Source organism: Oncorhynchus mykiss, chromosome 24, assembly GCF_013265735.2.
Source record: "Oncorhynchus mykiss isolate Arlee chromosome 24, USDA_OmykA_1.1, whole genome shotgun sequence".
Lineage (NCBI taxonomy): Eukaryota > Metazoa > Chordata > Actinopteri > Salmoniformes > Salmonidae > Oncorhynchus > Oncorhynchus mykiss.
Window position 1 is genome coordinate 44,680,184 of NC_048588.1, and position 17,954 is coordinate 44,698,137.

The 17,954-nt window shown below is 40.9% G+C and overlaps 1 protein-coding gene across 3 annotated transcripts in view; it reads right to left on the bottom strand.

Moving 5' to 3' along the window:
- The window catches only part of LOC118943990 (nectin-1-like), a 571,645-nt gene that overhangs the window by 353,396 nt on the left and 200,295 nt on the right, over positions 1–17,954 (bottom strand). For all 3 annotated transcript variants that reach the window (XM_036961057.1, XM_036961060.1, XM_036961059.1), the window contains exons 2-3: positions 16,152–16,523; positions 3,384–3,683 (exon numbers count right to left, since the gene is read on the bottom strand). In XM_036961057.1, the coding sequence (XP_036816952.1) occupies positions 3,384–3,683; positions 16,152–16,523 (672 nt within the window). The remainder of the gene's footprint in view (positions 1–3,383; positions 3,684–16,151; positions 16,524–17,954) is intronic.

The following is a 17,954-nucleotide window of genomic DNA, read 5'->3' on the forward strand; positions in this document are numbered from 1 at the left end:
CAGAATAGACAGAACAGAGCAGAATAAAGCAGAGCAGAACACAACAGAGCAGAACACAATAGAACAGAGCAGAACACAATAGAACAGAGCAGAACAGAACAAAATAGAGCAGAACAGACAGAACAGAGTAGAATAGAGCAGAATAGAATAGACAGAACAGAGCAGAATAGACAGAACAGAATAGAATAGAGCAGAATAGAATAGACAGAACAGAGCAGAATAGACAGAACAGAATAGAATAGAGCAGAATAGAATAGACAGAACAAAGCAGAATAGACAGAACAGAATAGACAGAACAGAGCAGAATAGAGCAGAACAGACAGAAAAGAGTAGAATAGAGCAGAATAGACAGAACAGAGCAGAATAGACAGAACAAAGTAGAATAGAGCAGAATAGACAGAACAGAGCAGAATAGACAGAACAGAGCAGAATAGAGCAGACCAGAACAGAGCAGAGCAGAATAGAGTAGAATAGAGCAGAATAGACAGAACAGAGCAGAACAGAACAGAGCAGAACAGAATAGAGCAGAACAGAATAGACAGAACAGAGCAGAATAGAGCAGAACAGACAGAACAGAACAGAGCAGAGCAGAACAGAATAGACAGAACAGAGCAGAATAGAGCAGAACAGACAGAACAGAGTAGAATAGAGCAGAATAGACAGAACAGAGCAGAATAGACAGAACAGAGTAGAATAGAGCAGAATAGAGCAGAACAGACAGAACAGAGTAGAATAGAGCAAAATAGACAGAACAGAGCAGAATAGACAGAACAGAGTAGAATAGAGCAGAATAGACAGAACAGAGCAGAATAGAGCAGAACAGAGTAGAATAGAGCAGAATAGAGCAGAATAGAGCAGAACAGACAGAACAGAGTAGAATAGAGCAGAATAGAGCATAATAGAGCAGAGCAGAATATAATAGAGCAATACAGAGCAGAATAGAGCAGAGCAGAACAGAATAGAATAGAGCAGAGCAGAATAGAATAGAGCAATACAGAGCAGAATAGAGCAGAATAGAACAGGACAGAATAGAGCAGAACAGAATAGAGCAGAACAGAACAGAACAGAGCAGAACAGAACAGAATAGAGCAGAACAGACAGAACAGCGTAGAATAGAGCAGAATAGACAGATCAGAGTAGAATAGAGCAGAATAGACAGAACAGAGCAGAATAGACAGAACAGAGCAGAATAGAGCAGAACAGACAGATCAGAGTAGAATAGACAGAACACAGCAGAATAGAGCAGAACAGACAGAACAGAGCAGTGAATGGTACTAATATTAACTCATGACATGCTTCCTAAATTACACCCTATTCCCTATTTAGTCCACTACTTTTGACCAGACCAGTTGTGCACTAAATAGGGAATAGGGTGGCGTTCAAGTGTGATCGGGGATTTCTACTGGAGAAGTAGTTTTATCTTCAAACTGAACTGTCTATGACACATTTTGGACTCTGATAGTCTTTCACGTTAAGCTTCTATTTACACTGTGTTTCTCTTAGTAAAGTGTGTTGATTTGTTGATGTGCTGTGAGTGACCTTGTGTAAAGTGTGTTGATGTGCTGTGAGTGCATTTAAATTCAACTCTCCCTTGGGAAACAGGTATTCTAACCTCATTGGGACTACATGGTATATATAGAGGTATTCTAACCTCAATGGGACTACATGGTAAATATAGAGGTATTCTAACCTCATTGGGACTACATGGTTAAATAAACAGGTATTCTAACCTCATTGGGACTACATGGTATATATAGAGGTATTCTAACCTCAATGGGACTACATGGTAAATATAGAGGTATTCTAACCTCATTGGGACTACATGGTAAATAAACAGGTATTCTAACCTCATTGGGACTACATGGTTAAATAAACAGGTATTCTAACCTCATTGGGACTACATGGTTAAATAAACAGGTATTCTAACCTCATTGGGACTACATGGTTAAATATAGAGGTATTCTAACCTCATTGGGACTACATGGTTAAATAAACAGGTATTCTAACCTCATTGGGACTACATGGTTAAATAAACAGGTATTCTAACCTCAATGGGACTACATGGTTAAATATAGAGGTATTCTAACCTCATTGGGACTACATGGTTAAATAAACAGGTATTCTAACCTCAATGGGACTACATGGTTAAATATAGAGGTATTCTAACCTCATTGGGACTACATGGTAAATAAACAGGTATTCTAACCTCATTGGGACTACATGGTAAATAAACAGGTATTCTAACCTCAATGGGACTACATGGTTAAATATAGAGGTATTCTAACCTCAATGGGACTACATGGTTAAATATAGAGGTATTCTAACCTCATTGGGACTACATGGTTAAATAAACAGGTATTCTAACCTCAATGGGACTACATGGTTAAATATAGAGGTATTCTAACCTCAATGGGACTACATGGTTAAATATAGAGGTATTCTAACCTCATTGGGACTACATGGTTAAATAAACAGGTATTCTAACCTCAATGGGACTACATGGTTAAATATAGAGGTATTCTAACCTCAATGGGACTACATGGTTAAATATAGAGGTATTCTAACCTCATTGGGACTACATGGTTAAATAAACAGGTATTCTAACCTCAATGGGACTACATGGTTAAATATAGAGGTATTCTAACCTCAATGGGACTACATGGTAAATATAGAGGTATTCTAACCTCATTGGGACTACATGGTTAAATAAACAGGTATTCTAACCTCAATGGGACTACATGGTTAAATATAGAGGTATTCTAACCTCATTGGGACTACATGGTTAAATAAACAGGTATTCCAACCTCATTGGGACTACATGGTAAATAAACAGGTATTCTAACCTCAATGGGACTACATGGTAAATAAACAGGTATTCTAACCTCAATGGGACTACATGGTAAATAAACAGGTATTCTAACCTCATTGGGACTACATGGTTAAATATAGAGGTATTCTAACCTCATTGGGACTACATGGTTAAATAAACAGGTATTCTAACCTCAATGGGACTACATGGTTAAATATAGAGGTATTCTAACCTCATTGGGACTACATGGTTAAATAAACAGGTATTCTAACCTCATTGGGACTACATGGTTAAATAAACAGGTATTCTAACCTCATTGGGACTACATGGTAAATAAACAGGTATTCTAACCTCATTGGGACTACATGGTAAATAAACAGGTATTCTAACCTCATTGGGACTACATGGTTAAATAAACAGGTATTCTAACCTCATTGGGACTACATGGTTAAATATAGAGGAATTCTAACCTCAATGGGACTACATGGTTAAATAAACAGGTATTCCAACCTCAATGGGACGACATGTCCCAAAAAATTGAATGATTGACATGAAAATAACGGCGCTAACTCACACTGCACGTTGAGCACGACACTGTCGGTAATCCTCTCGTTGCGGTAGGTTACGATGCAGGTGAGTTTCTGTTTGTGTGTCTCTCTGCTTGGCACGACCACATAGTTACTGCGGACGGTCACCGTGCCGTTGCTGTTCTGCGTCTCCTGGAACGTGGCCTCACCCTTCAGCCTCGTGTCCCACTTGATCACGCTCTGAGGCTTCCCATTGGCCGAGAGGCATGTTGCCACAGTCATCTTACGCTTCTGGGGGCGGGCCACGATGGTAGGCGTGGTCAAGGTCATTCGGGTCAGAGGTCGCGCTGGAAGGAAGAGAGAGAATAAATGGATTATCAACATCTCAATGCCAATGCCTTTCATTAAAACATTATACATTTAACTGTGAAGTAAGTGGTTTGTGTGTATTTTTCTTTCAAGATAATTCCCTTTTAGGTGTTTAAGGATTTATATTTCAATTCAACGTTAATCTTCAGATTGACTGATATCTCTCTATTTAATTATTTCTACTTCACTTCTACGTTAATCTTCAGATTGACTGATATCTCTCTATTTAATTATTTCTACTTCACTTCTACGTTAATCTTCAGATTGACTGATATCTCTCTATTTAATTATTTCTACTTCACTTCAACGTTAATCTTCAGATTGACTGATATCTCTCTATTTAATTACTTCTACTTCACTTCTACGTTAATCTTCAGATTGACTGATATCTCTCTATTTAATTACTTCTACTTCACTTCAACGTTAATCTTCAGATTGACTGATATCTCTCTATTTAATTATTTCTACTTCACTTCAACGTTAATCTTCAGATTGACTGATACATTTATATTTGAAGTTAATGAATCTGAGGTGGAGGGAGGAAAGGTCTTGTGGTGATTTGAATCAAGAAAGGAACCGTTTTTCCTCTGTCCCTGATGTGCTGAAAGGAACCGGTTTTCCTCTGTCCCTGACGAGCTGAAAGGAACCGGTTTTCCTCTGTCCCTGACGAGCTGAAAGGAACCGGTTTTCCTCTGTCCCTGACGTGCTGAAAGGAACCGGTTTTCCTCTGTCCCTGACGAGCTGAAAGGAACCGGTTTTCCTCTGTCCCTGATGTGCTGAAAGGAACCGGTTTTCCTCTGTCCCTGATGTGCTGAAAGGAACCGGGTTTCCTCTGTCACTGACGAGCTGAAAGGAACCGGTTTTTCTCTGTCCCTGACGTGCTGAAAGGAACCGGTTTTCCTCTGTCCCTGATGTGCTGAAAGGAACCGGTTTTCCTCTGTCCCTGATGTGCTGAAAGGAACCGGTTTTCCTCTGTCCCTGATGTGCTGAAAGGAACCGGTTTTCCTCTGTCCCTGACGAGCTGAAAGGAACCGGTTTTCCTCTGTCCCTGATGTGCTGAAAGGAACCGGTTTTCCTCTGTCACTGACGAGCTGAAAGGAACCGGTTTTCCTCTGTCCCTGATGTGCTGAAAGGAACCGGTTTTCCTCTGTCACTGACGAGCTGAAAGGAACCGGTTTTCCTCTGTCCCTGACGAGCTGAAAGGAACCGGTTTTCCTCTGTCCCTGACGTGCTGAAAGGAACCGGTTTTCCTCTGTCCCTGACGAGCTGAAAGGAACCGGTTTTCCTCTGTCCCTGATGTGCTGAAAGGAACCGGTTTTCCTCTGTCCCTGATGTGCTGAAAGGAACCGGGTTTCCTCTGTCACTGACGAGCTGAAAGGAACCGGTTTTTCTCTGTCCCTGACGTGCTGAAAGGAACCGGTTTTCCTCTGTCCCTGATGTGCTGAAAGGAACCGGTTTTCCTCTGTCCCTGATGTGCTGAAAGGAACCGGTTTTCCTCTGTCCCTGATGTGCTGAAAGGAACCGGTTTTCCTCTGTCCCTGACGAGCTGAAAGGAACCGGTTTTCCTCTGTCCCTGATGTGCTGAAAGGAACCGGTTTTCCTCTGTCACTGACGAGCTGAAAGGAACCGGTTTTCCTCTGTCCCTGATGTGCTGAAAGGAACCGGTTTTCCTCTGTCACTGACGAGCTGAAAGGAACCGGTTTTCCTCTGTCCCTGACGAGCTGAAAGGAACCGGTTTTCATCTGTCCCTGACGTGCTCAAAGTCAAATCCAGTTATCAGGAATCTTCAACAGATGCAGAAGTCTCTTGCATTTCCAAAGGCACAAAGTGTTCCAATTGAAATCCTTTGAGGGCTGCCAATTAGCAATTTACTGTTGTTACATCAAAAAGGAGGTTCAGGTAAACAAGAGAGACTGCTCAATCAAACTGCAGGTCTAGATCAGATATGAATAGATAGTTATGATATGAATGGCAGCGTTGTGCAGAGCTGCAGATAGCTATGATATGAAGGGGCCTCTTTGAACACTGTCAGTCGGTTATTGTCACGTAGGTTTCCTGGCATTCACTGACTGTCAGCTGACAAAACACACAGCACACACACTCTCCTCAGGCACCCAACACAACCCAACGAGGGCCCTGTGGTCCCTTGTCAAAAGTAGGGCACTATATTATACTATATATACTTAAGACAAGGCTGATGGAGCAACAGGGACTGGTCACTACTTAAGACAAGGCTGATGGAGCTACAGGGACTGGTCACTACTTAAGAGAAGGCTGATGGAGCTACAGGGACTGTAGAGTCTCTCTCTCTCTCTCTCTCTCTCTGTAGAGTCTCTCTCGCTCTCTCTCTCTCTCTCTCTGTAGAGTCTGTCTCTCTCTCTCTCTTTCTCTCTCTCTGTATTGTCTGTCTCTCTCTCTCTCTCTCTCTCACTCTGTCTGTCTGTAGAGTCTCTCTCTCTGTCTGTAGAGGCTGTCTCTCTCTCTCAGTAGAGTCTCTCTCTCTCTCTTTCTCTCTCTCTGTATTGTCTGTCTCTCTCTCTCTCTCTCTCTCTCTCTCTCTGTCTGTAGAGTCTCTCTCTCTGTCTGTAGAGGCTGTCTCTCTCTCTCTCAGTAGAGTCTCTCTCTCTCTCTCTCTCTCTGTAGAGTCTCTCTCTCTCTCTCTCTGTAGAGTCTGTCTCTCTCTGTAGAGTCTCTCTCTCTCTCTCTGTAGTCTCTCTCTCTGTAGTCTCTCTCCCTCTGTAGTCTCTCTCTCTCTATGTCCGTAGTCTCTCTCTGTAGAGTCTCTCTCTCTCTCTGTAGTTGCTCTCTCTGTAGTCTCTCCCTCTGTAGTCTCTCTATGTAGTCTCTCTCTCTCTCTCTGTCTGTAGTCTCTCTCTATCTCTCTGTAGTCTCTCTCTCTCTCTGTAGTCTCTCTCCTTGTAGTCTTTCTCCCTCTCTCTCTCTGTAGAGTCTCTATCTCTCTCTCTCTCTCTCTCTCTGTAGTCTCTATCCATCTGTAGTCTCTCTCTCTGTAGTCTCTCTCTCTCTCTCTGTCTGTAGTCTCTCTCTCTCTCTATGTAGAGTCTCTCTCTCTGTAGAGTCTGTCGCTCTCTCTCTCACTGCTTCTCACTCTGTCCCAAACAATGGGATAACTCCATAGTCAGAAAGTCCTCCGGGGCAGAAACATGCATACTAAATGGGTTTATTGATTTCTCTTTCAGCTGCTTGTATATTTATTTATTTCTACATTCTCCAGTTGCATGAAAGCAATATGTCTGTGTGCTTTTTGTCTGAGTGTTCCTTCTGGGGTAATCTATATGAATAGAATATATCACATCTCCAACACCTTCACAGAAACACAGGCTGGCTGAGTGGCCTGACATGTTTCCCAAGGTTAGAGCCCTGAGTGACCTTATGAATGCACACGACACCATACCCAGTTGAAGGGTCTTTCTTTTTTCAGTAATGTGCTACCTTACCATCTCTCTTTTCAAATTACAGCCATTATCTCACATTACTGTAACATTTACTTATGACTAGTCATACTGTGTTGTGACTAGCAAGTCCTTACCAAACACGGTGAGGTTTATGTTGTGTCAACTAGTCCTTACCAAACACGGTGAGGTTTATATTGTGTTATATAGTCCTTACCAAACACGGTGAGGTTTATATTGTGTCAACTAGTCCTTACCAAACACGGTGAGGTTTATATTGTGTTATCTAGTTCTTACCAAACACGGTGAGGTTTATGTTGTGTTAACTAGTCCTTACCAAACACAGTGAGGTTTATATTGTGTTAACTAGTCCTTACCAAACACGGTGAGGTTTATGTTGTGTTAACTAGTCCTTACCAAACACAGTGAGGTTTATATTGTGTTAACTAGTCCTTACCAAACACGGTGAGGTTTATATTGTGTTAACTAGTCCTTACCAAACACGGTGAGGTTTATATTGTGTTATCTAGTTCTTAGCAAACACGGTGAGGTTTATGTTGTGTCAACTAGTCCTTACCAAACACGGTGAGGTTTATGTTGTGTCAACTAGTCCTTACCAAACACGGTGAGGTTTATATTGTGTTAACTAGTCCTTACCAAACACGGTGAGGTTTATGTTGTGTTAACTAGTCCTTCCTTACCAAACACGGTGAGGTTTATGTTGTGTTAACTAGTTCTTACCAAACACGGTGAGGTTTATGTTGTGTTAACTAGTCCTTACCAAACACAGTGAGGTTTATATTGTGTTAACTAGTCCTTACCAAACACGGTGAGGTTTATATTGTGTTAACTAGTCCTTACCAAACACAGTGAGGTTTATGTTGTGTTAACTAGTCCTTACCAAACACGGTGAGGTTTATGTTGTGTCAACTAGTCCTTACCAAACACGGTGAGGTTTATATTGTGTTAACTAGTCCTTACCAAACACGGTGAGGTTTATGTTGTGTTAACTAGTCCTTACCAAACACAGTGAGGTTTATATTGTGTTATCTAGTTCTTACCAAACACGGTGAGGTTTATATTGTGTTATCTAGTCCTTACCAAACACGGTGAGGTTTATATTGTGTTATCTAGTTCTTACCAAACACGGTGAGGTTTATGTTGTGTTAACTAGTTCTTACCAAACACAGTGAGGTTTATATTGTGTTTACTAGTCCTTCCTTACCAAACACGGTGAGGTTTATATTGTGTTAACTAGTCCTTACCAAACACGGTGAGGTTTATGTTGTGTCAACTAGTCCTTCCTTACCAAACACGGTGAGGTTTATATTGTGTTAACTAGTCCTTCCTTACCAAACACGGTGAGGTTTATGTTGTGTTAACTAGTTCTTACCAAACACGGTGAGGTTTATGTTGTGTTAACTAGTCCTTCCTTACCAAACACGGTGAGGTTTATATTGTGTTAACTAGTCCTTACCAAACACGGTGAGGTTTATGTTGTGTTAACTAGTCCTTCCTTACCAAACACGGTGAGGTTTATGTTGTGTTAACTAGTCCTTACCAAACACGGTGAGGTTTATGTTGTGTTAACTAGTCCTTCCTTACCAAACACGGTGAGGTTTATGTTGTGTTAACTAGTTCTTACCAAACACGGTGAGGTTTATGTTGTGTTAACTAGTCCTTCCTTACCAAACACGGTGAGGTTTATATTGTGTTAACTAGTCCTTACCAAACACGGTGAGGTTTATGTTGTGTTAACTAGTCCTTACCAAACACGGTGAGGTTTATATTGTGTTTACTAGTCATTCCTTACCAAACACGGTGAGGTTTATGTTGTGTTAACTAGTTCTTACCAAACACGGTGAGGTTTATATTGTGTTATCTAGTTCTTACCAAACACGGTGAGGTTTATGTTGTGTCAACTAGTTCTTACCAAACACGGTGAGGTTTATGTTGTGTTATCTAGTCCTTACCAAACACGGTGAGGTTTATATTGTGTTATCTAGTTCCTACCAAACACGGTGAGGTTTATATTGTGTCAACTAGTCCTTACCAAACACGGTGAGGTTTATATTGTGTTATATAGTCCTTACCAAACACGGTGAGGTTTATATTGTGTCAACTAGTCCTTACCAAACACGGTGAGGTTTATATTGTGTTATCTAGTTCTTACCAAACACGGTGAGGTTTATGTTGTGTTAACTAGTCCTTACCAAACACAGTGAGGTTTATATTGTGTTAACTAGTCCTTACCAAACACGGTGAGGTTTATGTTGTGTTAACTAGTCCTTACCAAACACAGTGAGGTTTATATTGTGTTAACTAGTCCTTACCAAACACGGTGAGGTTTATATTGTGTTAACTAGTCCTTACCAAACACGGTGAGGTTTATATTGTGTTATCTAGTTCTTAGCAAACACGGTGAGGTTTATGTTGTGTCAACTAGTCCTTACCAAACACGGTGAGGTTTATGTTGTGTCAACTAGTCCTTACCAAACACGGTGAGGTTTATATTGTGTTAACTAGTCCTTACCAAACACGGTGAGGTTTATGTTGTGTTAACTAGTCCTTCCTTACCAAACACGGTGAGGTTTATGTTGTGTTAACTAGTTCTTACCAAACACGGTGAGGTTTATGTTGTGTTAACTAGTCCTTACCAAACACAGTGAGGTTTATATTGTGTTAACTAGTCCTTACCAAACACGGTGAGGTTTATATTGTGTTAACTAGTCCTTACCAAACACAGTGAGGTTTATGTTGTGTTAACTAGTCCTTACCAAATACGGTGAGGTTTATGTTGTGTCAACTAGTCCTTACCAAACACGGTGAGGTTTATATTGTGTTAACTAGTCCTTACCAAACACGGTGAGGTTTATGTTGTGTTAACTAGTCCTTACCAAACACGGTGAGGTTTATATTGTGTTATCTAGTTCTTACCAAACACGGTGAGGTTTATATTGTGTTATCTAGTCCTTACCAAACACGGTGAGGTTTATATTGTGTTATCTAGTTCTTACCAAACACGGTGAGGTTTATGTTGTGTTAACTAGTTCTTACCAAAGACAGTGAGGTTTATATTGTGTTTACTAGTCCTTCCTTACCAAACACGGTGAGGTTTATATTGTGTTAACTAGTCCTTACCAAACACGGTGAGGTTTATGTTGTGTCAACTAGTCCTTCCTTACCAAACACGGTGAGGTTTATATTGTGTTAACTAGTCCTTACCAAACACGGTGAGGTTTATGTTGTGTTAACTAGTCCTTCCTTACCAAACACGGTGAGGTTTATGTTGTGTTAACTAGTTCTTACCAAACACGGTGAGGTTTATGTTGTGTTAACTAGTTCTTCCTTACCAAACACGGTGAGGTTTATATTGTGTTAACTAGTCCTTACCAAACACGGTGAGGTTTATGTTGTGTTAACTAGTCCTTCCTTACCAAACACGGTGAGGTTTATGTTGTGTTAACTAGTCCTTACCAAACACGGTGAGGTTTATGTTGTGTTAACTAGTCCTTCCTTACCAAACACGGTGAGGTTTATGTTGTGTTAACTAGTTCTTACCAAACACGGTGAGGTTTATGTTGTGTTAACTAGTCCTTCCTTACCAAACACGGTGAGGTTTATATTGTGTTAACTAGTCCTTACCAAACACGGTGAGGTTTATGTTGTGTTAACTAGTCCTTACCAAACACGGTGAGGTTTATATTGTGTTTACTAGTCATTCCTTACCAAACACGGTGAGGTTTATGTTGTGTTAACTAGTTCTTACCAAACACGGTGAGGTTTATATTGTGTTATCTAGTTCTTACCAAACACGGTGAGGTTTATGTTGTGTCAACTAGTTCTTACCAAACACGGTGAGGTTTATGTTGTGTTATCTAGTCCTTACCAAACACGGTGAGGTTTATATTGTGTTATCTAGTTCTTACCAAACACGGTGAGGTTTATATTGTGTTATCTAGTCCTTACCAAACACGGTGAGGTTTATATTGTGTTAACTAGTCCTTACCAAACACGGTGAGGTTTATATTGTGTTATCTAGTTCTTACCAAACACGGTGAGGTTTATGTTGTGTTATCTAGTCCTTACCAAACACGGTGAGGTTTATATTGTGTTATCTAGTTCTTACCAAACACGGTGAGGTTTATATTGTGTTATCTAGTCCTTACCAAACACGGTGAGGTTTATATTGTGTTATCTAGTTCTTACCAAACACGGTGAGGTTTATGTTGTGTTAACTAGTCCTTACCAAACACAGTGAGGTTTCTATTGTGTTAACTAGTTCTTACCAAACACGGTGAGGTTTATATTGTGTTAACTAGTTCTTACCAAACACGGTGAGGTTTATGTTGTGTTAACTAGTCCGTACCAAACACGGTGAGGTTTATGTTGTGTTAACTAGTTCTTACCAAACACGGTGAGGTTTATATTGTGTTATCTAGTCCTTACCAAACACAGTGAGGTTCATGTTGTGTTATCTAGTTCTTAGCAAACACGGTGAGGTTTATGTTGTGTCAACTAGTCCTTACCAAACACGGTGAGGTTTATGTTGTGTCAACTAGTCCTTACCAAACACGGTGAGGTTTATATTGTGTTAACTAGTCCTTACCAAACACGGTGAGGTTTATGTTGTGTCAACTAGTCCTTACCAAACACGGTGAGGTTTATGTTGTGTTAACTAGTTCTTACCAAACACGGTGAGGTTTATGTTGTGTTAACTAGTCCTTACCAAACACAGTGAGGTTTATATTGTGTTAACTAGTCCTTACCAAACACGGTGAGGTTTATATTGTGTTAACTAGTCCTTACCAAACACAGTGAGGTTTATGTTGTGTTAACTAGTCCTTACCAAACACGGTGAGGTTTATGTTGTGTCAACTAGTCCTTACCAAACACGGTGAGGTTTATATTGTGTTAACTAGTCCTTACCAAACACGGTGAGGTTTATGTTGTGTTAACTAGTCCTTACCAAACACGGTGAGGTTTATATTGTGTTATCTAGTTCTTACCAAACACGGTGAGGTTTATATTGTGTTATCTAGTCCTTACCAAACACGGTGAGGTTTATATTGTGTTATCTAGTTCTTACCAAACACGGTGAGGTTTATGTTGTGTTAACTAGTTCTTACCAAACACAGTGAGGTTTATATTGTGTTTACTAGTCCTTCCTTACCAAACACGGTGAGGTTTATATTGTGTTAACTAGTCCTTACCAAACACGGTGAGGTTTATGTTGTGTCAACTAGTCCTTCCTTACCAAACACGGTGAGGTTTATATTGTGTTAACTAGTCCTTACCAAACACGGTGAGGTTTATGTTGTGTTAACTAGTCCTTCCTTACCAAACACGGTGAGGTTTATGTTGTGTTAACTAGTTCTTACCAAACACGGTGAGGTTTATGTTGTGTTAACTAGTCCTTCCTTACCAAACACGGTGAGGTTTATATTGTGTTAACTAGTCCTTACCAAACACGGTGAGGTTTATGTTGTGTTAACTAGTCCTTCCTTACCAAACACGGTGAGGTTTATGTTGTGTTAACTAGTTCTTACCAAACACGGTGAGGTTTATGTTGTGTTAACTAGTCCTTCCTTACCAAACACGGTGAGGTTTATATTGTGTTAACTAGTCCTTACCAAACACGGTGAGGTTTATGTTGTGTTAACTAGTCCTTACCAAACACGGTGAGGTTTATATTGTGTTTACTAGTCCTTCCTTACCAAACACGGTGAGGTTTATGTTGTGTTAACTAGTTCTTACCAAACACGGTGAGGTTTATATTGTGTTATCTAGTTCTTACCAAACACGGTGAGGTTTATGTTGTGTCAACTAGTTCTTACCAAACACGGTGAGGTTTATGTTGTGTTATCTAGTCCTTACCAAACACGGTGAGGTTTATATTGTGTTATCTAGTTCTTACCAAACACGGTGAGGTTTATATTGTGTTATCTAGTCCTTACCAAACACGGTGAGGTTTATATTGTGTTAACTAGTCCTTACCAAACACGGTGAGGTTTATATTGTGTTATCTAGTTCTTACCAAACACGGTGAGGTTTATGTTGTGTTATCTAGTCCTTACCAAACACGGTGAGGTTTATATTGTGTTATCTAGTTCTTACCAAACACGGTGAGGTTTATATTGTGTTATCTAGTCCTTACCAAACACGGTGAGGTTTATATTGTGTTATCTAGTTCTTACCAAACACGGTGAGGTTTATGTTGTGTTAACTAGTCCTTACCAAACACAGTGAGGTTTATATTGTGTTAACTAGTTCTTACCAAACACGGTGAGGTTTATATTGTGTTAACTAGTTCTTACCAAACACGGTGAGGTTTATGTTGTGTTAACTAGTCCTTACCAAACACGGTGAGGTTTATGTTGTGTTAACTAGTTCTTACCAAACACGGTGAGGTTTATATTGTGTTATCTAGTCCTTACCAAACACAGTGAGGTTTATGTTGTGTTATCTAGTTCTTACCAAACACGGTGAGGTTTATGTTGTGTCAACTAGTCCTTACCAAACACGGTGAGGTTTATATTGTGTTTACTAGTCCTTCCTTACCAAACACGGTGAGGTTTATGTTGTGTCAACTAGTCCTTACCAAACACGGTGAGGTTTATGTTGTGTTAACTAGTCCTTACCAAACACGGTGAGGTTTATATTGTGTTATATAGTCCTTACCAAACACGGTGAGGTTTATATTGTGTTTACTAGTCCTTACCAAACACAGTGAGGTTTATGTTGTGTTAACTAGTCCTTACCAAACACGGTGAGGTTTATGTTGTGTCAACTAGTCCTTACCAAACACGGTGAGGTTTATGTTGTGTTAACTAGTTCTTACCAAACACGGTGAGGTTTATGTTGTGTCAACTAGTCCTTACCAAACACGGTGAGGTTTATGTTGTGTTAACTAGTCCTTACCAAACACGGTGAGGTTTATGTTGTGTTAACTAGTTCTTACCAAACACGGTGAGGTTTATGTTGTGTCAACTAGTCCTTACCAAACACGGTGAGGTTTATGTTGTGTCAACTAGTCCTTACCAAACACGGTGAGGTTTATGTTGTGTCAACTAGTCCTTACCAAACATGGTGAGGTTTATGTTGTGTCAACTAGTCCTTACCAAACACGGTGAGGTTTATGTTGTGTTAACTAGTCCTTACCAAACACGGTGAGGTTTATATTGTGTTTACTAGTCCTTCCTTACCAAACACGGTGAGGTTTATGTTGTGTTAACTAGTTCTTACCAAACACGGTGAGGTTTATGTTGTGTTAACTAGTTCTTACCAAACACGGTGAGGTTTATATTGTGTTATCTAGTTCTTACCAAACACGGTGAGGTTTATGTTGTGTTAACTAGTCCTTACCAAACACGGTGAGGTTTATGTTGTGTCAACTAGTCCTTACCAAACACGGTGAGGTTTATGTTGTGTCAACTAGTCCTTACCAAACACGGTGAGGTTTATATTGTGTTATCTAGTTCTTACCAAACACAGTGAGGTTTATGTTGTGTCAACTAGTCCTTACCAAACACGGTGAGGTTTATATTGTGTTAACTAGTCCTTACCAAACACGGTGAGGTTTATGTTGTGTTAACTAGTCCTTACCAAACACGGTGAGGTTTATGTTGTGTTTACTAGTCCTTCCTTACCAAACGCGGTGAGGTTTATATTGTGTCAACTAGTCCTTACCAAACACGGTGAGGTTTATATTGTGTTAACTAGTCCTTACCAAACACGGTGAGGTTTATATTGTGTTTACTAGTCCTTCCTTACCAAACACGGTGAGGTTTATGTTGTGTTAACTAGTTCTTACCAAACACGGTGAGGTTTATATTGTGTCAACTAGTCCTTACCAAACACAGTGAGGTTTATGTTGTGTCAACTAGTCCTTACCAAACACGGTGAGGTTTATATTGTGTTTACTAGTCCTTCCTTACCAAACACGGTGAGGTTTATGTTGTGTTAACTAGTTCTTACCAAACACGGTGAGGTTTATATTGTGTTAACTAGTCCTTACCAAACACGGTGAGGTTTATGTTGTGTTAACTAGTCCTTACCAAACACGGTGAGGTTTATGTTGTGTTAACTAGTCCTTACCAAACACGGTGAGGTTTATATTGTGTTAACTAGTCCTTACCAAACACGGTGAGGTTTATATTGTGTTTACTAGTCCTTCCTTACCAAACACGGTGAGGTTTATATTGTGTCAACTAGTCCTTACCAAACACGGTGAGGTTTATATTGTGTTATCTAGTTCTTACCAAACACGGTGAGGTTTATATTGTGTTAACTAGTCCTTACCAAACACGGTGAGGTTTATGTTGTGTTAACTAGTCCTTACCAAACACGGTGAGGTTTATGTTGTGTTATCTAGTTCTTACCAAACACGGTGAGGTTTATATTGTGTTAACTAGTCCTTACCAAACACGGTGAGGTTTATGTTGTGTTAACTAGTCCTTACCAAACACGGTGAGGTTTATATTGTGTTTACTAGTCCTTCCTTACCAAACACGGTGAGGTTTATATTGTGTCAACTAGTCCTTACCAAACACGGTGAGGTTTATATTGTGTTAACTAGTCCTTACCAAACACGGTGAGGTTTATATTGTGTTTACTAGTCCTTCCTTACCAAACACGGTGAGGTTTATGTTGTGTTAACTAGTTCTTACCAAACACGGTGAGGTTTATATTGTGTCAACTAGTCCTTACCAAACACAGTGAGGTTTATGTTGTGTCAACTAGTCCTTACCAAACACGGTGAGGTTTATATTGTGTTTACTAGTCCTTCCTTACCAAACACGGTGAGGTTTATGTTGTGTTAACTAGTCCTTACCAAACACGGTGAGGTTTACGTTGTGTCAACTAGTCCTTACCAAACACGGTGAGGTTTATATTGTGTTATCTAGTTCTTACCAAACACGGTGAGGTTTATATTGTGTTTACTAGTTCTTACCAAACACGGTGAGGTTTATATTGTGTTATCTAGTCCTTACCAAACACAGTGAGGTTTATATCATTTTAACTAGTCCTTACCAAACACGGTGAGGTTGACCATGTTCTCTCGGTTCCCAGCAGGGAAGGTGGTGTACTCGCAGATGTATGCGGCCTCATCAGACAGCCTCAGGTTGGAGAACATGATGGTGGTATCCTCCAGAGACGGGGTGCGGTGGCGGACCGCAGCCTGCTTGAAGGTCACCCTCTCCTTGAAGGGCGGGAGCACGGACACCCCCAGCGACGGGTTGGCGATGGCCACGTTCTGTTTGGTGCCGTTCAGGAACTTCTGCCACGTCACCTGAGAGATCTTGACTGGAGGGTTGGAATTAACGAAGATACACCGCAGCTCCACCTGGGAGCCCACGAAGCCTGACTTAATGGAGTCCATCTGGACACTCTGTCCATCTCCAGCTGAGAGGGGGAGGGGAGGGGGAGGAGAGGGGGAGGAGAGGAGAGAGGGTGAGAAACAAAAATATAGATATAATCACAATCTACAGGGAAGCCCGGGCCCAAGCAAAGCATTGCAAGTCAATACGAGATACATGCTCAACAAGTCAACAAGTCAATTACAGCCTACTAGGCAATGAATACAGGCGTCATCCATCCATCCATCCAACACACACACACACACACACACAATTACACTGATGTCAGTAGAATACCAGGCAGGTAGCAAGCATGTAGAGAACCTGGGACACTGAAGTCAGTAGAATGTAGAGAACCTGGGACACTGAAGTCAGTAGAATGTAGAGAACCTGGGACACTGAAGTCAGTAGAATGTAGAGAACCTGGGACACTGAAGTCAGTAGAATGTAGAGAACCTGGGACACTGAAGTCAGTAGAATGTAGAGAACCTGGGACACTGAAGTCAGTAGAATGTAGAGAACCTGGGACACTGAAGTCAGTAGAATGTAGAGAACCTGGGACACTGAAGTCAGTAGAATGTAGAGAACCTGGGACACTGAAGTCAGTAGAATGTAGAGAACCTGGGACACTGAAGTCAGTAGAATGTAGAGAACCTGGGACACTGAAGTCAGTAGAATGTAGAGAACCTGGGACACTGAAGTCAGTAGAATGTAGAGAACCTGGGACACTGAAGTCAGTAGAATGTAGAGAACCTGGGACACTGAAGTCAGGAGAATGTAGAGAACCTGGGACACTGAAGTCAGTAGAATGTAGAGAACCTGGGACACTGAAGTCAGTAGAATGTAGAGAACCTGGGACACTGAAGTCAGTAGAATGTAGAGAACCTGGGACACTGAAGTCAGTAGAATGTAGAGAACCTGGGACACTGAAGTCAGTAGAATGTAGAGAACCTGGGACACTGAAGTCAGTAGAATGTAGAGAACCTGGGACACTGAAGTCAGTAGAATACCAAGCAGGTAGCAGGCATTGGGTATTTATTTGTCTTTTTTTACAATTTAACAATGATCAGAAAAATCTGACACAGATAATGCCCCGTTCTTCCTTCCACCTACACAAAACAGCAGGCTACACAGAAGCACATCATACAAAACCCTTCCCTCCCTAACACATGAACACCCCCTCTCTCCCCTCTACCGGTATTAGCATCAAAGATTAACAACAACAAAAACGAAACAGAATGACCTTCACATCCAAAACAACTGGAAGTCAGGTAGAGTAGGACCTCTTTATGGAGAAGTGTTTTTGATGAGATGGGAGGAGGGGGGGGGGGGGGGGGGGTAAAGGTCAGGGAGAATGAGAAGGGAGTAGGGAGAAGGGAGTAGGGAGAAGGGAGTAGAGAGTGGGGAGTAGGGAGAAGGGAATAGGGAGAAGGGAATAGGGAGAAGGGAGTAGGGAGAAGGGAGTATGGTGAAGGGA